The sequence below is a fragment of the Eurosta solidaginis genome, chromosome 5 (assembly GCF_040869045.1).
Source record: "Eurosta solidaginis isolate ZX-2024a chromosome 5, ASM4086904v1, whole genome shotgun sequence".
Classification (NCBI taxonomy): Eukaryota; Metazoa; Arthropoda; class Insecta; order Diptera; family Tephritidae; genus Eurosta; species Eurosta solidaginis.
In genome coordinates this window covers 168,113,164-168,135,950 of record NC_090323.1, presented here as the reverse complement: position 1 = coordinate 168,135,950, position 22,787 = coordinate 168,113,164, and the positions used below count along the sequence as shown (strand labels likewise).

The following is a 22,787-nucleotide window of genomic DNA, read 5'->3' as shown; positions in this document are numbered from 1 at the left end:
GGCGAGACTCGCGATAAATCTCTTCTCGAACATGTTCGAGAAATCATACTTGAGATACATAATGAAATATGTGCATTCTATAAGCCTTTTTTTCTTTTTTTTTTAAAAAAATATGAAAAAATACGTCATAATTTTCACAAAAAGATGCAATTCAGACGCAAATTAAAATATGTTTTCTTATCTATGTCTTCGTTTATCATTAGAGCCTACTGAACCGAAAAAAAACCTGGTGTACTAAAGTTTGACACATATATACAACATGTAGAAACATTAGCGTCTATATAATTATGGCTATAATCATAGTCGGTTTTTATTTTTTGCTTCAATACACACAAAAGTGAAATATTAAAAGCCGACACTTAATAGCTTAGCGCAGCTTAAGTGACAATATTTTTGAAATATTAGCTTGTCTAAATTACAGCTATTATCCGGCAGTACAAATTGCAAAATTTATAAAAAAAACAAGTAGTATTATATGCAATGCTTTTAAATGCAATACATTTAAAAATTAAGCAGTTTCTTGAAAACAAAATAAAATAACTATGAAGCTATTTTTGGACGGTTTTAATTGCAGTTAAGTCGACGGCCTATTCGTTTTAGTGATAATGTAAATATTAAAATTTTTTTAACGCAAACGAAATACGTTACAAAGATTACCAATGCCCCTGGTTATAATTATTTCAGACATTTCAGGCCTTATGTAGACGAAGTATTAATAAAATTTAAAAAAATTGGTTGGACTACTGTGTCAATTTCAACACTGAAAACAAATTATTCCATGCAATATGTACTTGGAATTAGTCTGTTATCAAATCTTATTTTTAATCCATAAAAAGTCAGTTCATGCTTAAATTACCACACTGTCAAAAACTTTAGTTTATTTTTTAAACCCAGCTAAGTTTACTGCTAGTCTTAAGATTTTTATACTCAGCTGAGCAAAGCTCACAGAGTATATTAACTTTGTTCGCATAACGGTAATCCGTAACGGCATAAACTAATCGAGATAAATATAGATTTCTATATATCAAAATGATCTGGGCGAAAAAAGAAATTCATTTAGCCATGTCCTTCCGTCCGTCCTTAACACGATAACCTGAGTAAATTTTGAGGTATCTTGATGAAATTTGGTGTGTAGGTTCCTGGGCGCTTATATCAGACAACTATTTAAAATGAACGAAATAGGACAACAACCACGCCCACTTTTTCTATATTGAAAACTTCGAAAAACCGAAAAAGTGCGATAATTCATTACCAAAAACGGATATAGCGACGGGCGGTACCACGTGCTATGTAGAAAAGTAATTTATCTGAATTGTAATGTACAACTGAAGCTCACGCTGAGTATATAATGTTCCGTAAACACGATAACTGGAGTAAATTTTGAGGTATCTTAATGAAATTTGATTTGTAAGTTCCTGGGCACTCATCTCAGATCGCCATTTAAAATGAACGAAATCGAACTACAACCACGCCCACTGTTTCGATATCGAAAATTTCGAAAAATGGAAAAAGTGCGATAATTCATTCTAAAGACGGCTAAAGCGATGAAACTTGGTAGGTGGGTTGACCTTATGACGCAAAATAGAAAATTAGTGAAATTTTGGACAATAAGTGGCACCGCCTACTTTTAAAAGAAGGTAAACTAAAAGCTTTGCAAGCTGTAATTTCGCAGTCGTTGAAGATATCATGATGAAATTTGGCTGTAACGTTACTCCTAATCCTATATGTGTGCTAAATAAAAATTAGCAAAATCGGATGACGAACACACCCACTTTTAAAAAAAAATTTTAAAAGTCACATTTTAACAAAAAATTTAATATCTTTACAGTATATAAGTAAATTATGTAAAGATTCAACTCTAGTAATGATATGGTGCAACAAAATACAAAAATAAAAGAAAATTTCAAAATGGGCGTGGCTCCACCCTTTTTCGTTTTAGTCTAGAATACTTTTAAGGCCATAAATCGAACAAAAATTTACCAATCCTTGTGAAATTTGGTAGGGGCATAGCTTCTATGACGATAATTGTTTTCTGTTAAAATGGGAGAAATAGGTTGAAGCCACGCCCAGTTTTTATACACAGTCGACCGTCAGTCCTTCCGCTCGGCCATTAACACGATAACTTGAGCAAAAGTCGATATATCTTTACTAAACTTAGTTCACGTACTTAGCTGAACTCACTTTATCTTGGTATACAAAATGGCCGAAATCCGACTATGACCACGCCCACTTTTCGATATCGAAAATTACTAAAAATTAAAAAAATGCCATAATTCTGTATCAAATATGAAAAAAGAGATGAAACATGGTAATTGGATTGGTTTGTTGACGCAAAATATAACTTTAGAAAAAACTTTGTAAAATGGGTGTGACAACTTCCATATTAAGTAGAAGAAAATAAAAAAGTTATGCAGGGGGAAATAAACAGCCATTGGAATCTTGGCAAGAATACTGTTCTTGGTACGACATATAAAAATAAATTAGCGGTACCCAACAGATGATGTTCTGGGTCACCCTGGTCCACATTTTGGTTAATATCTCGAAAACGCCTTCACATATACAACTAAGCGCCACTCCCATTTAAAACCCTCATTAATACCTTTAATTTGATACCCATATCGTAAAAACACATTCTAGAGTCACCCCTGGTCCACCTTTATGGCGATATCTCGAAAAGGCGTCCACCTATAGAACTAAGGCCCACTCCCCTTAAAAATACTCATTAACACCTTTCATTTGATACCCATATCGTACAAACACATCCTAGAGTCACCCCTGGTCCACCTTTGTGGCGATATCTCGAAAAGGCATCCACCTATAGAACTAACGCCCACTCTTTTTAAAAATACTCTTTAATACCTTTCATTTGATACACATGTCATACAAACACATTCCAGGGTTACCCTAGGTTCATTTTCCTACATGATGATTTTCCTTTATTTTGTCTCCATAGCTCTCAGCTGAGTATGTAATGTTCGATTACACCCGAACTTAGCCTTCCTTACTTGTTTATACTACTTTTAAAATTCTTCTATAGTGTTAACCAATTTCTAAAATATCTTGGTTTTAACTTTAGTCCAGACGTTTGGAAATTATAATTTTCTATGAAAAGTTTGAAACAAAAACCAAAAAGTTTTGCTTGTAACACGTTTTTGAACTTTTTGGTCAATGTTATAAACTCTGAGAGGATAAACCAAATTTCTAAAATAGTTGGGTTTAAATTTTAATTCAGAAAATTAAAAAATAGAAATTTTTTGTGCTAAAATTTAAACCAAAATATTTCACCAGTCACGTGAGCTTGTTTCGATTTAAACTTTGCAAGCCTGTATTAATCACAATAATAGACCACAAATTTTAAGTTCTAAACTGAAATTTTCAACCGTGTATGTTTTGGTAAATCCAGTCGCAACAAACTAACTATTTAGGAAGCTCAAAAATAACCAGCGATATGCAGTAAAGTTCGTTTTTCAGCGGTTCCATATTAATTTTTTGGCAAAGATTTTAAATTTGCTTCATATTTGAAATAAATTTAAAAATACTCGACTAGGTTGCGCTGGGATCTCGATGTAGGCAAGTAAGTAACTAGTGATATAAATTTCCGGTTCGGAACTTTCCAAATGTATTTGCGAAACGGGCAATTTTATTTGAGAAAGCTACTTGAATTTGAGGAATGGGCAAATGAAATTGAGGACACGACAAATGTATTTGAGGAATGGGTATATGTATTTGAGAAATGGGCAAATATATTTGAGAAAAGTGTTTGATTGATATTTTTGATTTTTTCTGAAATACGGTTGCCTTTTTCTCAAAATTTATTTACCTATTTCTAAAATTCATTTGCCCTTTTCTCGAATTACATTCACTCATTTGCAAATATATTTACCGATTTCTCAAACACATTTGCTCATTTCTAAATAAGATTTGCTCATTTCTCAAACATATTTACCCATTTCTCAAATACTATTGCCCGCTTCTCAAATGTATGCCCTTTTCTCAAATTCATTTCCCTTTTTTCTTAAGTTCATTTGCACTTCTCTCAAATACATTTGCAGTTTCTAAATTAATATCCCCTTTTTTCAGTTTCATTTGACTTTTTCTCACATACATTTGCCCTTTTCTCAAATACGGTTGGAAAAGTGGAAAGTTCCGAAACGGCAATTTTATCACTATTTACTTCCCTACATCGCGACCCCATCGCAACCTAGTCGAATTTTTATTTATTTGTATACATTTGCCCTTTTCTCAAAATCATTTGCCCATTTCTCAAATGCATTTTCCCGTTTCTGAAATACGTTTACGCTTTTCTCAAATGCATTTGCCCGTTTCTCAAACGAAGTTGAAAAAAGTGTAACCTTACAGTACCAAAACAAAAATACTTCGTTTATTTGGGAACCAGCATCAACACTAGCAACAACATCAGCACTGAAATCCAGCGAAGAATCAATCTTCCCAATAAATGCTACTTTGGACTAGGTAGGCAATTGAAAAGTAAAGTCCTCTCTCGGCGAACGAAAATCATAATCTACAAGTCACTTATCGTACCCGTCCTGCTATATGGGGCAGAAGCATGGACCATGACAACAGCAGATTAAGCGGCTTTGAGAGTGTTCAAGAGAAAAGTTCTTCGAAAGGTTTATGGGCCTGTACGCGTTGGCGATGGCGAGTACCGAAGAAGATTTAATGATGAGCTGTACGAGCTATACGCAGATATCAACATAGTCCAGCGAATTAAAACGCAGCGTCTGCGCTGGCTAGGCCATCTTATGCGAATGAATGATGATGTTCAGGCCAAGAAAGTGTTTCTATCGGAACCCGCCTATGGAAGCAGAGGTAGAGGGCGGCCCCACTCCGTTGAAAGGACCAGGTGGACACCGATTTAAACTCCCTTGGTGTGACCAATTGGCGCCGGTGGCGGAGCGAGGGAGCGACGGGCGCGCCTTGTTGGACGGCCATAACCGTTTAGACGGTTAAGTGCCAATTAAGTAAGTAAGTAAGTATAGTACCAAATAGGAACTAGTTAGATAATATCTAGATTTTCTCAAGTTCAAAAAACCACAGTTAATGATCTTACATTTCAAAAATTTCTCACAAACTTTCCTACAGATCAGAGCCATGGTTAATGTATAAGAACCACACTTGACCCTTCTCAAAGGTAAAATATAAGGGAGTCTAATTTCACACTCGAACATTAAATATTTAGCTGAGATCTCTTATCGCATATTTTATTACTAGCTTCAGTTTTTTGACACAAAGTGCTATCAAATATTAACCAATTTTGCACACTTTTGGTTTTTCCATGGTAGGTCAATTAGTCTTCAACTTATGTGTCCCGAAACATAAAAGATTGATTGCTTAAAAAGGGGCGGTGACGTCTATTGTTTATTTTTCACAATCTTGTTTGAAATACACTTTTAAAATAAAATAGCATTAAATATATCTACTTTTGGAAATATATAACCTATTATATTCGTTTACTGTCCTTTTAAGCCCCTTTTAAAGTGGGAGTAGTTCTTATTCGGTTTCGATTGTGGCTGAAATATTTGGGGTTGTGAGACAAATACGTCATCGAATTTCATCAACATATGTACATCAACTAGTCTTTGAGTTATGGCTCCCGAAACGTGAGAAAAGGATTGATCTTAAAAAAGACGGCGCCACGCCCATTTCCGAAATTTTGGCATACACTCATTTTCCTATTATTAATACATTGTAGAAGTAAAATTGCTCTGATATAAAAATGTTTTTCGCAAAGAAAAAATATTTGGGGGCACTGGCAGCAAAGAAGAAGTAGTGGAACTATCTCTTTATATCTATATAACTGGCGATCTGAAAAACAAAACTACTGTTACCTCTAAGGAGTTTCTACTGTGCTTTCTTTCCTAAAATTTTAAACCATTTCTCACTCAAACTTGCCTGATATCTATGGCATTTGCGTAAAAGAATTGACGAAGTGGGTTCTAACAAGTGCTAAATAACGGAACTATTGAAAATTGGGATAAAATCTTACTTACTTCTCATGTAGAATTTTGATCTGGTTTCAAACCAGTAAAATAGGACCAAAAATGGAATATAGTTCCTTTATATTTTTATACTAGTTGGGATCTTTTGAGTCATAAACAGGAGATTTTGATATTGTTCGAAACTATATGTAGAGCAGCGGGGAAGAAGTCGTTGTTCCGAATGCACTTCAAGTGCACCAGCTCAGACCTAGAGATTTTTGCGTTTTTTCGTTATTCATGAATATTTCCATGCGTTTTTGGTTAGTCTGCTGGACCCTAGAGACAGGCGATAGGAAAAAGAACCCCATTCCATGATTTTGTTGAATTTTGTCTAAAGCGCTAGCAAAGCTGTATGCTGCCTTAATTTATTTGGCCGAGAGAAGAAGCGACTGGCGCGCCTTGTTGGACGGCCATAAACATTTAAACGGTTAAGCGCCAATTAAGTAAGTAAGTAATAAAACCATAATTGCTAAAGTATTTATAAATTAATTCAAAAAACACTCTGCACTAATTAAAAAAAACCAAACAAAACAACAACCAGATAAATATATCAAGCAAAACTTACCCTCAAAATCGCAATGATGTATGCGCCGTTTCTCCAACTCTGGGTTGTTACGCCGATTATAGCGCACCGTGCGTATCGTCGGCACAATCAAATTTGCCAGGTGTGCCGGTGCACTTGCACCGCCACGCCCTCGACCACGACCACTACCCATAACAATACCTCCACCGCTGCCAATACCGTGCAGTCCATTACTTATATCAATGCTAGCGCCAATGCCGTTAGCGTTAAGCGTTGTCAACGTACGACCTGGACTTAAATGGTGTACAGGCGAGTGCAGTGACGTCATAGCTGATGGCGCACCATTCGCGTTCGGATGTAATGTTAAAATGTTGGGGCAAATACTTGAAAGTGGGCGACCCTGCGTGTGATGGAGGTGATGTTGTTGTTGTTGCTGTTGCTGCTGCTGCTGTTGCTGTTGTAGTAATTGTTGTTGTTGCTGTTGATATGGTGGCGGTGGGGTTGTGCGTCTGATTGACTGTTGTGTATTACCACTACATGTTGCCGCAGCTGCCGCCGCCGCCGCTGCTGCTGCTGCCGCTGCTGCAACCATTGAACTACCCGGACTTCCGGGATCTGAGCTGGGAGGTGTTAATGGCGGTACAAATATATGTCGCACTGACATTGAATTGGTAGTACCAGGTGCGGCAGGTGGGCAAAGTTGCGGATTTGATTGTGATTGTTGATGTTGTTGTTGTTGTTGCTGTTGCAGCGTTGTGTTTGTTAGAGGTGGTGGCGGTATTTGGTATTTGGGGTGATACGACTGCAGAGCAGAAAAGAGCAAAAATACAAATGCATGAGCTTATAAATGTGGAGGCGATAAAATATAATTGGATTAATTATTATGAGTCCGATCTGAGCTACATTTTGTTATAGTGAATGCAGAAATATAATTGCTACACTGTGCTACAATTATTGAGTTCAATAATTGGTCTGTTCGGTGAGTCTTCTAAAAATGTGTGGTGGGGTATGAAATATTACATCTGAAACTCAATATCCACCGAACTAATTTTAAAAATTTCGTAAGGTTTCGTGGGTGGCGTTTAAGTAGGTTTCAGATCCATATGTGAATCTATTTTTAAGATATAAACTGTGGACTAGGGTGACCCCAGATCCCGTTTCACAATATGGGTATCAAATAAGATGAGAGTTCTAAAAAGGAGTTGTGGAAAAGAAGATTGAGAGGGAAAGGGAGAGCTGGAATTAGAAACGCAGGGAAAAAGAAGGGTGAGTGGAAGAAAAATAGAGAGAAGGCGAGGGAGGGGAATGTCAGTGAGAGAAGGTATATCCAAATGGAGAAAATTCGAGGGGAAAATGGGAAAGAGACAAACCTAAATAAGAAGAGCTTTGGAGAAACGAAGTCGGAATAGAAGAAATAGTGATAAAACATTTGGAGGAGGAGGAAGGCTAAAATATACAATGTTTTTTTGCTCAAACTACAATATGACAAAGGCCTTCATTTACTAAGAAAGTAGTTTCTTCGAAGAACGTGTCAAGTATCTAAATACATATTAGATTGGGTCGATTTGTATGGACGTAAGTTAACCGATATCGCGGCATCGATTTTTCGATAGTATTTGGGCTCATAAAAAAAAGTTCCACTACGCATACCCAAAAAAATAATTTTCGAGCCTGCGAAATTTCATCTTAAAAATTCTTCTAAATCTCCATAAAAGAATTTTTTTTTTTTTCAAAAAACTGCATTAACCATCGTCATACATAATACATAAAAAATTAGTTGGAGACTTGAAAATGAACTTTATGGACTTTATTAATTTACTGCTGCCCCGAGATCTAATAGCTCTGACGTCCTTGGTAACTGGAGCCTTGACCTCAACAGTGCAGGCACGAACACAGAATGTGCTCAACCATTTCTTGCTGCAGCTCCCACTTCCTTCATCTAATGTTACTGGTGAGGCCTTAATTACAACCAGAAGGCAGTGTCCTGTTAGTGTGACCATTGAGAGCCTTAAGTCTTCTCTCTTTAGAAATATGAGTAACGTGAGAACGCTTATAGTGTTATGGATAAAATCAGATCAGTACCACGAGAGTCGAAGTTATACCTTAAATTACTGGGTACGTAACAGACCAAAGAAAGTCATACCGAATATGATCTCTTAAATACTCTCGAGCTCTTGGCGCAAACGAAATAAAGTACGGTATAGTCTTGCAAATGGTGACTCAAAAAGCTATCAGGATATTGGAATGAAACGTAGCAAAACAATGCATGAAAAGGGGAATTTCCATAGTTATCTTGGATTGGGGTATTTGAGAAATCAATGATACAAAAATATGCGGCAATCCAACAAAGGTTAATTAATTCGCTGAGTGTAGCACTAAGTAAATTATTTAGAAAAATATTAAAAAATTAAGAAATCGAAAAACGACCCTTTATTAACTTTTTTCAGACCAACTAAAAACCTCGGTATTGGTACATGAGTCACAGAGTGAGGAAAATGTAAGATTTAGGTGTAGATATGATAAATATATTAAAAAAGGCAATGTGTCTAGAGATCTAGAGATCGTTTTCGTGACCAACTTTTGTGTGAGAAAAGAGTTGAAACCTTTAACACGCCCAGCAGGAAATGAAGCACAACTAAATTTGTATTCCAATGGGTGCACAGAAAAGTGAAGTCTATAAAATATTCAGATACAATGCAAAGAGTTTTCTATTGAAATTTGTTGCACAGTGTAATTGCATAAATACAAATTTTATCTATAACAATCCCAAACTCACCTGATTATTATGCCAGCTATAGCCGTAACTCGCATTTAAATTATTATTCATAGTCGCATTATTATTATTGTTGTTGCTGGCATTACCATCTAATGTTGTTGTTGGTGTCGATAAATTGGTCAACGCTACAGACGTGCTTATCGTAACATTCGCCGAGGAGGAGGCCACCAAACTATTACTGCCAGCAATGCCAACGCCACCATTGAGATAATTATTGCTACTACTTAAATGTTGTTGTTGAGATGCATATTGTTGATAGGAAATATTGCTATTATTATTATCACTGCCATTCAAAGCGTTATTACCAACACCACCAGACAGATCAGCATTGTGACTGCTTGCGGTGCTGGTGCAACGATTTGGTTGATTAGGACTATTACTATTACTGCTATGTTGCAACGTAGCGCCAATATGTTGCTGTTGCTGTTGCTGATGATGATGCGGCTGATGTGTATGATTTTGATGCAATTGCATTAATGTTAATGTATCATCACCATTTGTAGGCGTAATATCACCACCTAAACTGGGATGATGTTGATAGAGATGCTGGTGTTGTTGCTGCTGCTGCTGTTGCTGTTGGTGCTGATGCGTATGATGTTCATGATGTTGTTGATGTTGCGTTGGCAGTTGATAGTGTGCATAGTGTTGTTGTTGTTGGTGTGCGTGCAGGTGTATTTGGTGTTGTAGCGCTGGTTTCTCTGTCTTTATCTCCATGGGACTGAGCAATGGTGTGGAAAGAGTTTCGAGCAAAGTATCATCGATTGCTTCCATTTTAACTTGTGGTAATAGGGAGTTGCTACCAACTACATCTCCACCATTCAGATCGCTGCTTGTGTTGTTACCGATTAGTGCTAAATGTGGTGTGTTGCCAGTCCCCGTCGCTGATGAACTTGAGCTATTGCCTAACATGAGCGCATTCTCAGGATCGATATTTTGTATTGAGCTGGCGATGTCCTCCCATAGTGCTGGGCGCTGGTAGGGATCATCGAGGTCAGCGTACGGATTACATAGAGCCTCTTTGTTTTTGGTATCTGTGAAGAAGAGAAAATAAATGAAGGGTGTGAACAATGAAAAAATGTTAAAGAGTTTATATGAGCATGCAATGAGTAAGAACTGAAGTGCTGAGATCATAGAACAAAAATTCATATAAACTCGCATAATTCCCATTTATGGATGAAAAATTATCCGATCTCTTGCAATACTCCGATAAATGTAAGTAAATATCATTGCTGTACAGAGCTCAGAGTCCTAGTCGAATTCGAGCTCGATGCACTCGATGCACTGTTTACTTTTAGGGGATGCTTAAAGTAGTCTAAAATGGGAGTTTCGCACGATAAATTTATAAATGGATTATGAGCTTGATATGGATTTCTAATAGCCCATTTGGGAAAATGTATTAAATATTTGTACTTGAGGGCACTAACCATTCGATTATCACCGTTTCTCTCTGAAGCAATCCTTGTCCAAATAGGCGCAGAGATGACATTATCTTCAACTTTTTGTACCATAAGTGATCATATTCCGATAAATGCGTAATCAAAATTTAGTATAATTTAGAATGTCTCTTAAAGTTCTTCGCTATAGAGAAAGCAAGAGTGACTCCGAACTTAAAAAATCTTTCGAAGAAATTTTCCTCCGAACACTACCAGGCGGCCCTATCAAACGTTGTCAGTGTCCATGCTTCTGCACCATATATATGGACAGGTATGATAAGTGACTTATAGAGCAATTGTCTACTTAGTCCAAATTAGAATTCATTGGCAACAGCGATTCTTTGCTGGCTCTAATGGCGGATATTGTGTTTTTTGTTATCTGTGGCTCAATAAAACCAACGAGGTCTTTTACTTTTCGAAATTATGGCTGCCAATAGTGGAGTCATTGCCAGACGCTTCGCATTTACTTTATCTTTAACTGCCTTTTTCTCTCCCTTCGAGTTTCACTTTCGCTTTCTCCTACACATTTCCCTTCCTTTTCCAGCAATATTTTCAGTTAGATTTCCGTTTGCCCGTTATTTTTCATTGTTACTTTGCTTTTTATTTCCCTTTCCTTTGCTCGGAAAGATACCTCATCATCATAGCTTTTATTTCCCTTTAAAGTTTTATACTTTCTAGTCCCCTGTTCCTTTTCCCTCCAGTACACATTCATACTTTAATAGTCCCTTATCTCATGTGAGGAAAATTCAACGCTATAACTTTTGCAAGTGATGAAATATCAGTTCTTATCGGACTTTGAAGAAAAATTTAAATTGGTCTCCATTCCCTAACTTTCCAGGAAGTTGCACAACATTTCATTGAAAAATTCACAATTTCTTATGAATCTTTGAACCTTTTCCACTTTTTCTGGACTGTTCGAACTTTAAGCTTTATGTAAAGGTGCAAATTTATAACTCAATTTGAAGTAGATATAATTTTTTCTCCTTTTATTGCATTATCACGGTGCCCTAAACTAAGAGTAAGGTTTAAGGTTTCTAGATTCGATCTCTATATGTTCCTGCGCCATATAAAATAATTAAATATCATGAATATTATACTTCAATCGGATTTCAAGCAAAGGAACGGGAAATGTCGAAATGAGAGGGAAACCAATCACAAATGTTGATGCATGGAGCACAAGAAGCTTAGGTGAGGTAAATTACTACGATATCCAGATTTTCTCTCAGCATAGATAATTTGAAGAGTACCTGCACAGAATCAAAAAAGGCCGTAGACTTTTAGCAATGCAGAAAAGGTCGATGCTCAAAAGACTTTCTTCAAATGCTCGTGATGGAGCCAGAACCGACAAAAATGCTTGAGGAAAGAGTCAGGAAAACCATAGTCGATAATGTAAAAAAATGCTGAGATGCAGAGGTATGAGAGAAGTAAATAACCAACCAGTCGAGAAGGCTATTAGCAAAAACTAAACATTGGGAGAAGAAGGCAACTGAGGATATAAAAGCAGTGAAAGCTAAGGAATTGTCAATCAGTTTGATTTTAAGACGCTAAAAGTGAAGCACGCGAATACATTATATTATACTAAGGTATACTACTATAGTAGTGCTGTTAGTAAAGAGCATTTTATAATAAAACAAGCAAGGAAGGCTAAGTTCGGGTGTAACCGAACATTACATACTCAGTTGAGAGCTATGGTGGCAACATAAGGGAAAATAACCATGTAGGAAAATGAGCCGAGGGTAACCCTGGAATGTGTTTGTATGACATGGATATCAAATGGAAGGTATTAAAGAGTATTTTAAAAGGGAGTGGGCCATAGTTCTATAGGTGGACGCCATTTAGGGATATCGCCGTAAGGTAGATCAGGGTTGACTCTAGAATTCGATTTGTACGATATGGGTATCAAACGAAAGGTGTTAATAAGCATTTTAAAAGGGAGTGGGCCTTAGCTCTATAGGTGGTCGCCTTTTCGAGATATTGACATAAAGGTGGACCAGGGTGACTCTAGAATGCGTTTGTACGATATGGGTATCAAATGAAAGGTGTTAATGAGTATTTTAAAAGGGCGTGGGGCTTAGTTCTATAGGTGGACGCCTTTTCGAGATATAGCTATAGAGGTGGACCAGGGTTGACTCTAGAATGTGTTTGCACAATGCGGCTATCAAACGAAAGGTATTAATGAGTATTTTAAAAGGGAGTGGGCCTTAGCTCTATAGGTGAACGCCTTCTCGAGATATAGCTATAGAGGTGGATCAGGGTTGAGTCTGGAATATGTTTGTACGATATGTTTATCAAATGAAAGGTGTTCATGAGTATTTTAAAAGGGCATGGGGCTTAGTTCTATAGGTTATCGCGTTTTCGAGATATCGACATAAAGGTGGACCAGGGTGACTCTAGAATGCGTTTGTACGATATCGGTATCAAATTAAAGGTATTGATGAGGGTTTTAAAAGGGAGTGGTGGTAGTTGTATAGGTGGTCGCCTTTTCGAGATATCGGCATAAAGGTGGACCAGGGTGACTCTAGAATGCGTTTGTACAATATGGGTATCAAATGAAAGGTGTTAATGAGTATTTTAAAAGGGCGTAGGGCTTAGTTCAATAGGTGGACGCCTTTTCGAGATATCGCCATATAGGTAGACCAGAGGTGACTCTAGAATATGTTTGCACGATATGGGTATCAAATTAAAGGTATTAATGAGGCTTTTAAAAGGGAGTGGTGGTAGTTGTATTTGTGAAGGCGTTTTCCAGATATCGACCAAAATATGTACCAGGGTGTTCCAGGACATCATCTGTCGGGTACCGCTAATTTATTTATATATATAATACCACGAACAGTATTCCTGCCAAGATTTCAAGGGTTTTTTATTTCGCCCTGAAGAACTTTGTCATTTCATTCTACTTAATATGGTAGGTGTCACTCCCATTTTACAAAGTTTTTTTCCAAAGTTATATTTTGCGTAAGTAAACTAATCAAAATACCACGTTTCATCCCTTTTTTCTTATTTGGTATACAATTATGGCATTTTTTTCATTTTTCGTAATTTTCGATATCGAAAAAGTGGGCGTGGTCATAGTCGGATTTCGTTCATTTTTCATACCAAGATAAAGTGAGTTCAGATAAGTACGTGGACTAAGTTTAGAAAAGATATATCGGTTTTTGCTCAAGTTATCGTGTTAAAGGCCGAGCGGAAGGACAGACGGTCGACTGTGTATAAAAACTGGGCGTGCCTTTAACCGATTTCGCCCTTTTGCACAGAAATAACTGCCTTTTCGAGATATCGCCATAAAGGTGAGCCAGGGGTGACTCTAGAATGTGCTTGTACGATATAGGTATGAAATGAAAGGTGGTAATGAGTATTTTAAAAGGGAGTGGGCCTTAGATCTATAGGTGGACGCCTTTTCTGAATATCGTTATAAAAGTGCACCAGGGTTGACTCCAGAATGCTTTTGTATAATATGGGTATCAAACGAAAGGTGGCAATGAGTATTTTAAAAAGGAATGGGCCTTAGTTCTGTAGGTGAACGCCTTTTCGAGATATCGCCATAAAGGTGGAACAGGGCTGACTCTAGAATGCTTTTGTACAATATGGGTATCAAATGAAAGGTGTTAATGAGTATTTTAAAAGAGCATGGGCCTTAGTTCTATAGGTGAACGCCTTTTCGAGATATCGACATAAAGGTGGACCAGGGGTGACTCTAGAATATGTTTGTACGATATGGGTATCAAATGAAAGGTGTTAATGAGTATTTTAAAAAGGAGTGATCCTTAGTTCCATAGGTGGACGCCTTTTCGAGATATCGCCATAAAGGTGGACCAAGGGTAACTCTAGAATGTTTATACGATATGGGCATCAAACGAAAGGTGTTACTGAGTATTTTAAGGGGAAGTGGGCCTTAGGTCTATAGGTGGACGCCTCTTCGAGATATCGCCATTAAGGTGGGCCAGGGGTGACTCTAGAATGTGTTTGTCGATATGGGTATCAAATGAAAAGTGTTAATGAGTATTTTAAAAGGGAGTGATCCTTAGTTCTACAGGTGGACGCCTTTTCCAGATATCGCCATAAAGGTGAGCCAGGGGTGACTCTATAATGTGTTTGTGCGATATGGGTATCAAATTAAAGGTAATAATGAGGGTTTTAACAGCGAGTGGCCCTTATATGTATATGTGAAGGCGTTTCCGCGATGTTGACCAAAATGTGAACGAGGGTGATCCAGAAAATCATCTATCGGGTACTGCTAATTTATTTATATATGCAAAACCACGAACAGTATTCCTGCCAAGATTCCAAAGGCTGTTGATTTCCCCCTGCATAACTTTTTCAATTTCTTCTACTTAATATGGTAGTTGTTACACCCATTTTACAAAGTTTTTTCTAAAGTTATATCTTGCGTCAATAAACCAATCAAATTACCATGTTTCATCCCTTTTTTCGTATTTGGTATAGAATAATGGCATTTTTTTCATTTTTCGTAATTTTCGATATTGAAAAAGTGGGCGTGGTTATAGTTGGATTTCGGTCATCCTTTATACCAAGATAAGGTGAGTTCAGATATGTACGTGGACTAAGTTTAGTAAAGATATATCGGAGCCACTCCAGTTTTCAAATTTTCTTTTATTTTTGTATTTTGTTGCACTATATAATTACTGCAGTTGAATGTTGACATAATTTACTTATATACAGTAAACATATAAAATTTTTTGTTAAAATTTGACTTTTAAACAAAATTTTTTTAAAAAGTGGGCGTGTTCTTCATCCGATTTTTATTTAAAACATATATAGTAATAGTGGTAACGTTCCTGCCAAATTTCATGGAGATATCTTCAACGACTGCCAAATTACAGCTTGCAAAACTTTTAAATTACCTTCTTTTAAAAGTGGGCGGTGCCACGCCCTTTGTCCAAAATTTTTCTAATTTTCTATTTTGTGTCATAAGGTCAACGCACCTACTAAGTTTCATTGCTTTATCCGTCTTTGGTAATGAATTATCGCACTTTTTCGGTTTTTCGAAATTTTCGATATCGAAAAAGTGGGCGTGGTTGTAGTCCGATTTCGTTCATTTTAAATATCGATCTGAAATGATGCCCAGGAATCTACATACCAAATTTCATTAATATACCTCAAAATTTACTCTATCGTGTTAACGGACAGACGGACGGACGGACGGACATGGCTCAATCAAATTTTTTTCGATATTGATGATTTTGATATATGGAAGTCTATATCTATCTCGATTCCTTTATACCTGTACAACCAACCGTTATCCAATCAAAGTTAATATACTCTGTGAGCTCTGCTCAACTGAGTATAAAAATGGAAGTAAAAAGAGAGACGCTTAAGAAAAAAATTTGCCTTAAGACTGTTAGTTTATATAAAGGTGCCTCTTGAGTCGCGTTCGCTGAAAAAGGCGAGTGTTCCCAAAATTTGTCCCTGGCGGAAGTAAGTAAGCAGCACCTATAACGAATCAGTTACTGAAGCTACTGAGTAACTAACAAAATGGATATTTAACGATTATTAGTTACATGTGATTTATGTAATATGTATGGAAATTTTGCAAACCCCTTAAAGGCTACAACGTTTAAACATAAATTATCTATTCCTTAACCAAAAAATTTAAAATATAATAAGAAAAAAGTACTAAACAAAAATAAGCTAAATTCAGCAGCTTAAAATTTTTTTAATCATATGTCAAAGTAAATATTTTTAAGCAAGATTTATAAACAACATTAGCTGCGCCACATCAGCACTAATATATGCATGAACAATTTAAATTTAAAACTCCCTGTAAGTGGCTTTTGTGTTTGGGTTTCAACGATAAGTCAATTTGGCTTGTTGACACTAGATAATCAACCACACCGGAAAAGGAAATATTAAAAAAAAATAGAAAAAAAAAAATTTTCAATAAAAGTCCAATACGAAATAAAAACGCCGAATGAAACACAGCCAGTAAAATCAACTATTCAAGTTTGTTGTTCTTGAATTAACCGATATTCAGTAAAACTGATCATATTATGGTTGATTCCAAAGAGTTTTTTGCCAAGATAACGAATTTGTTGAGTTAGTTCTACAGAAGAGAAACTTTTGATCTCAAGGTAAAAACATTCAGTAAAAATTACAGATTCTCAACCAATCTAATAGATTTTTCTATTAAACAAACTGATTTCAACAGCAAATAATTGTCAATATTATGCAAAAGTATCAACTTTACTGAGAAATTCACGCTCATGGTGCTCGCAACTTTGTTCTTGTGACTATCGTGCCACAGAAATCCCTGTCATATCAACAGCGACTGATGTTACGTTGTTTAAATTATTAAGGAAATCTGATATTTTAACAGTTTTCACTGCTAGTTAGCAGAGCAGAGCTAAGCGGCAGCTATGATGTTATGATAGCGTGCCACTCCTAACACAGCGGAGATCCTGGGTTCAAGGCTTAAGAAAGCAATATCAAAATCTTAAGAAAACAATTTGTTCAATAACGTTTGATAAGATTTTTTTTTTGTTGATTTGACTGTTGAAATCATCAAGAAATATCGGTTGAATTGAACAATACTTGACTTTACCAGCTTTTTTCTTTCAGTGTACAACACTTTCATATTAAAAAACAATCGGAGGAGAAAACAAACCCGTAAAGTTTTTTTCATTTATTTCACATTTCATAGTTGAATAAATTATTTATGGCTTATTCGCTGAACTGTGTATTTAGTCAAGTTTTGCTTTTGGATTGTGTAGATGGATGGAAAACATTTACGGTTTATATTTAAGAAAACAAATAACTATAGGTAATAAAAACCAATTTTTTTTAGTAGGCCTAAGTAGAGAATTTAGAGGACAGTTTACATACTGCGTGCGTTGGTGCCATCGGAGTATGCAGCGCCTGCACCACTGTTTCCGAAAGACATGCGCATATTATATACGTCGGGGCAAATCGCACTAGTATTCTGGAAGGATACTCACAAAGCCATAGCAGTATCCTTAATCTACTTCTGCCGATAACTTTTAATTCCAAAACAGATTATTATTCCCGCAAACTGCAGTTTGAGGGCGAAGTTAATACTATCATTCCAAATAGGAATGATTAGAAGAGGGATATGTTTCCAACTAATAACAGCAAATTAATTTACACCAATAATTAGAAAAGGGATTCACGTATAGGCGCTGGAATCTATTCCCATTCCCTAGAGATTTCTACGGCATTCAAACTGCCGTAATACTTTGGTGTCTTTCAAACAGAAGGACTCGCGATTTTACAGCCCTGTAAATTACTCGAGGTCTTGAATATAACATACAAAAAATTTACCCATTCTGGCAGCCAAGCAGCAATAAAGGCTTTAGCAGCACCATAAACTAGCTGAAATCTAGTAGGGGCATGCAGAAATTTATAGCCGCGTTAACCGACACTCTGGATATATCCATAATCTGGGTTCCGGGATATAGAGAAATCGAAGGATGTGATGTGAGGTGGTGGTATATAGAGGATCAGCGTAAATTTGTAAACCAACATCAAATTATGCATAACCATGGGGTAAGCCGAGGCGGGAACTTGGAATTTTTACGTGAAAAATTTCAGCAAAGTAGAAAGAGTAGCACGGGCTGTGCAATTTCAAAAGCTACCTCTCAGACTACACTGAAAGGAGGGCAAGGAGTCTATTGGGTAGATCTAGTGCCGACACCCATAAACTTACAGTGGTGTGCACCGGTCATTGCACGCATGCGGAAAATATGTATATTCACGTTGTCACGTTTAATGTCCTTTCAAAGCCCTCTTTTGAATAATCTGGGTACATAATCGAAAAAAAATACGCCGAATTGTCTTTATTTAATAAACATTTTCGGCCTGGTTGTAGTAGGTATCCGATGTAGCACACAGTGGGTTCAAATGAGTTTTATAGCTTCAAAATGGGCTAGGTCGCAGCCATTATACCTTACATGGATAACATTCATCACTTACCAAATAAATATTCCTTATCGGCCACTGTCACTGCCGTCGCTGACACCGCCGCACCACTAGCACCATAAGCACTCGCTATTTCATATGCCACAGCTGCACCATTATCATATCCTGACGCTGTACAATTCGCATAACCAACACTCGCACTTTGGTGCGGTGATGTCGTTGAATTGTCGGCGGGATTATTACTTGCCGAGGCGGGTTCTGAATTGGATGATGTGGCAGTTTGTACAATGCCACCTGAGGATGAGGATGCGGATTGTGATTGAGATTGTGCAGCAATTGTCGTAGATGATGCTGAAACCACAACAGACGCTGACGCTGAAGAAGAAGAAGAAGAATGTTGAACAAAGGTTGCATGTTCATGATTACTACTATTGCTATTGCTACTATTGACGCTGTGATGCAATTGTTGTTGCTGTTGTTGTTGTTGTTGCCAATGATCAAGCGTATTACTGCCACTGTGATTACTTTGCGGTGAATAAACTTGATGTTGATGTTGATGCTGATGCAAATGCTGATGATGATGTTGATGATGATGCAGGTGATGTATATGATGATGATGATGCGGTGCGGCAGATAATACTTCAAGTTCAACGTCTGGCTCGATTTTATGTAAACGACCCATCAGCTCATGCCGATAGTCGAATTCGGGGGACTGCAATGAGAAGAGAGAGAAAGAAGGGATTTATTTAGAATATTTGTAAAGAAAATATGTTTCAAACTGAAGTTTTTAACGAAAAGTTTATAGATAAATGAATAATTTATATAGAAAAGTGGAGTTCCAAGACTTATGGGAACAGTTAATTTGGAATCAGCTTTGTGATTCACCCACGCCAGATTTGTTAGAAATATTTCGAGGCGTTTTGGAACTCAAACTAACATTTAATCAAGAAGGATCAATTTACAATTGTTTCAAAAGTGGTTCCACATGCCTTCAAAATAGTGCATGTTGTATTATTTTTTAAGCGATATTGATTATCGGTATCCAGATAGCTTCGATCAAATTTTAATGAAATATGTAAAAGATAGTCGGTCTCGCCTCGCCAAACCCCCTCACTTCCCTTAAATTCTTTTTACAAAATCTTTATAGCCACTGTCTATTTTTCCAATGAGTTTTAGAATATTAGACATATGGTACGAAGTCTAGTTTTGAAAACAGAGCAGTGCTGACGCTCTTTTCTTACGTTGCGCCGTCCCCCCGTGAACAGTTCTTTTGAATCGTTATATATATCAGTTTATTTGAACAATACCAATGGTATTTGTTATTAATGCGCAAGCGAGTTAAGGGGCTTAAACTACTCCAGCAGTAGCCATCCCCGATTAAATCCCGCTTAAACACACAGAAATGAAGGGGTAACAAAATCATTCCCGAGGCACTCGGGGTAGTATCGGGGAGTGCCGTATTCATATCCATATAGAGGTGTTACGGATTTTATACAAGGCCTCTTCAACCTTATCAACCGTGGAAGAAACAAAGTTGGAATGTAATATTTTTTGGATTGGAGACAAGGCCTCTCTAACCGTGGAAATAAAATCGCAAGAACTGCCATTGAAGGAATGTCTGAGCACAGGCTGGAGACTTGGCGTTTTCAACCGACCATCAACTAGGGACATGTGAGCGGATACACACTTGCAAAGTAATAAGGGAATAAAAATATTATATCTTTTTAACTAGCGAAACAGATGGTTCCTAAGTAGTGGAAGGCGTAGGGTCTGCGGTATACTGTACTGATCCGGAAATAAACAGATCCTACAGGCTGCCGGATTACTGTAGCGTTTTCCAAGCGGAAATATTAGCCGCACCCAAATCAGTAGAAACACTGAAAGAGAATAGCTTAAGATGCAACCGTATTAACTTTTATATTGACGCAAGCAGCAATTAAGGCAATAATCTCGCATAGCACAACATCTAGATGCGTGTTACAATGTATACATTCCCTGGAGAGAATCGGGGCAGGGAAAAGTATACATCCATATTGGGTCCCAGCGCATATGGAAATACATGGTAATGAAAAAGCGGATGAAGTAGCAAAAAAGGGCGCAACACTTGAAGCTTGCTCCGTAGACGTCCCAATTAGACTGGGCGAAATTAAGCGAAGGCGAGAGGTGCACATGATCGACCCAGCAGGAAAGACGTGGGTTCAAGCGCGGGGCTGTAAATTGTCGAAAATTATGTGTAGGTCTTACAACTTTAGACTAACAAAGTTGCTTCTATCATTAGAAAGAGAGGACTGTAGACTCATGACGGGTATTCTGAAATTTCTTCGAAAATTATATGTATGTCTTACAACCTTAGATTAACAAAGTTGCTTCTATAATTAGAAAGAGAGGACTGTAGACTCATGAGGGGTATTCTGACTCAACGCTGCCTTCTGGCGTCACATGCCTTTAAATTAGACTTGGTCAGTTATAGCAGATGTAGGAAGAGCGGGTTGGAAGAGGAAAGTATCGACCACGATCTGTGCTTATACCCTGCGCTTGTCAGGCTAAGACTCCAGCAATTAAGAGTGATACATCTGTCTAGTATTTGCCAAGAGGACGGAGATATTTTATAACATAGGTCCTGGTTTTTGATAGGGTTTTCAGTTTGGCCGTTAAAGCAAATTTTCTAGTAATACTACGGAGTCATTAAGTCTATGTGAGGTCCCCATGGACCGGCCAGCTCAACCTAAAACAATTGTTTTTGCTATTGAAATTAGAGAAATATTAAAAATTTTACATACGGCTACGGTTACTAAGATATGTTTCTGAATTTCACTTCCTCATCAGCTAGCTTTTCAGGAGCTGAGCATTGTGCTGGAAATCTCCAACATTCATACTTCATACTGGTGCAAAGGCAGATACCTCTATCCACCCAGCCGTAAGATTGTCCCAGTGCACGACATGTACATTGTCTCCAAGTATTAACTTTTTTATTAATATACCTTTTATATGCTATTTCATACAAACTACGTAAAATATATGTTTTTTTTATACTCAGCGTGATTTACACACAGAGTGTATTAACTTTGACTGGATAACGGTAGGTTGTACAGGTATAAAGGAATCGAGATAGATATAGACTTCCATATATCAAAATCATCACGATCGAAAAAAAATTTGATTAAACCATGTCCGTCCGCCGTTAACACGATAATTTGAGTAAATATTGATATATCTTCACCAAATTTGGTACATTAGCTTATCTGGACCCAGAATAGATCGGATGATAACCACGCCCACTTCATTTATATATAAAATTTTGGAAAACATAAAAAACCTGATAATTTAGTAAAGAATACACCTAGAATGTTGAAATTTGACGTGTGGACTGGTATTGAGACTCTTAATAAAAATTTGAAAAAGTTTTTTAAAATGAGCGTGGCACCGCCCACTTGTGATAAAATCAATTTTACAAATATTATTAATCATTAATCAAAAATTGCTAAACCTATCGTAACAAAATTCGGCAGAGAGGTTGCCTTTACTATAAGAAATGCTTTGGAGAAAAATTTACGAAATCGGTTAAAGAACGCACCCACTTTTATATAAAATATTTTTATAATGGTCGCAGACGAAAATAATAAGCTAAATCTTAGCGAAAAAGGGCTTTGTATCAATAGAATTTTGCTTTTTAAATTGAATTATAACATTAAATTGGAAAACACTAAGATTCTCGAAAATGGTTGTGGCACCGCCCCTTTTATGGCAATTTTCTATGTTTCGGGAGCCATAAATCGTAGCAAAAATTAACATATCCTAAAGAAATTGTGTACACATATTTTCCCTATAGTAGGAAATATTTCTAGTAAAAAGACTACGGCAACTTAGATATAAACCAATTTCAAAAGGGTCGTAGACTAGAATAATAAGCTATAACGTAGCAAAAAATAGTTTTGAATCAATGATATTTCACTTATCAAGTTTTATTGTAAGAGGAAATGTGGAAACATTTTTTTAAACGGGCTGTACGACGTGTTCTGTAGAAAAGTAATTTATCTGAAATGAAATGTACAATTGGAGCTCACGCTGAGTATATAATGTTCGGTTACACCCGAACTTAAACACCTTTACTTGGTTTACTTTACTCTGAATTTGTCGAAAGTTTATTATTAATTTTGTTTATA

General features: G+C 36.8%; 2 protein-coding genes across 5 annotated transcripts in view; one reads left to right on the top strand and one right to left on the bottom strand.

Moving 5' to 3' along the window:
* dar1 (dendritic arbor reduction 1) overlaps window positions 1-22,787 on the bottom strand; it is a 506,171-nt gene that overhangs the window by 201,189 nt on the left and 282,195 nt on the right. For both annotated transcript variants that reach the window (XM_067756917.1, XM_067756916.1), the window contains 3 exons: window positions 18,679-19,336; window positions 9,299-10,329; window positions 6,565-7,324 (listed from right to left, as the gene is read on the bottom strand). In XM_067756917.1, coding sequence (XP_067613018.1) covers window positions 6,565-7,324; window positions 9,299-10,329; window positions 18,679-19,336 — 2,449 coding nt within the window. The remainder of the gene's footprint in view (window positions 1-6,564; window positions 7,325-9,298; window positions 10,330-18,678; window positions 19,337-22,787) is intronic.
* The window catches only part of LOC137233677 (uncharacterized), a 304,557-nt gene that overhangs the window by 97,131 nt on the left and 184,639 nt on the right, over window positions 1-22,787 (top strand). The window lies entirely within an intron of this gene.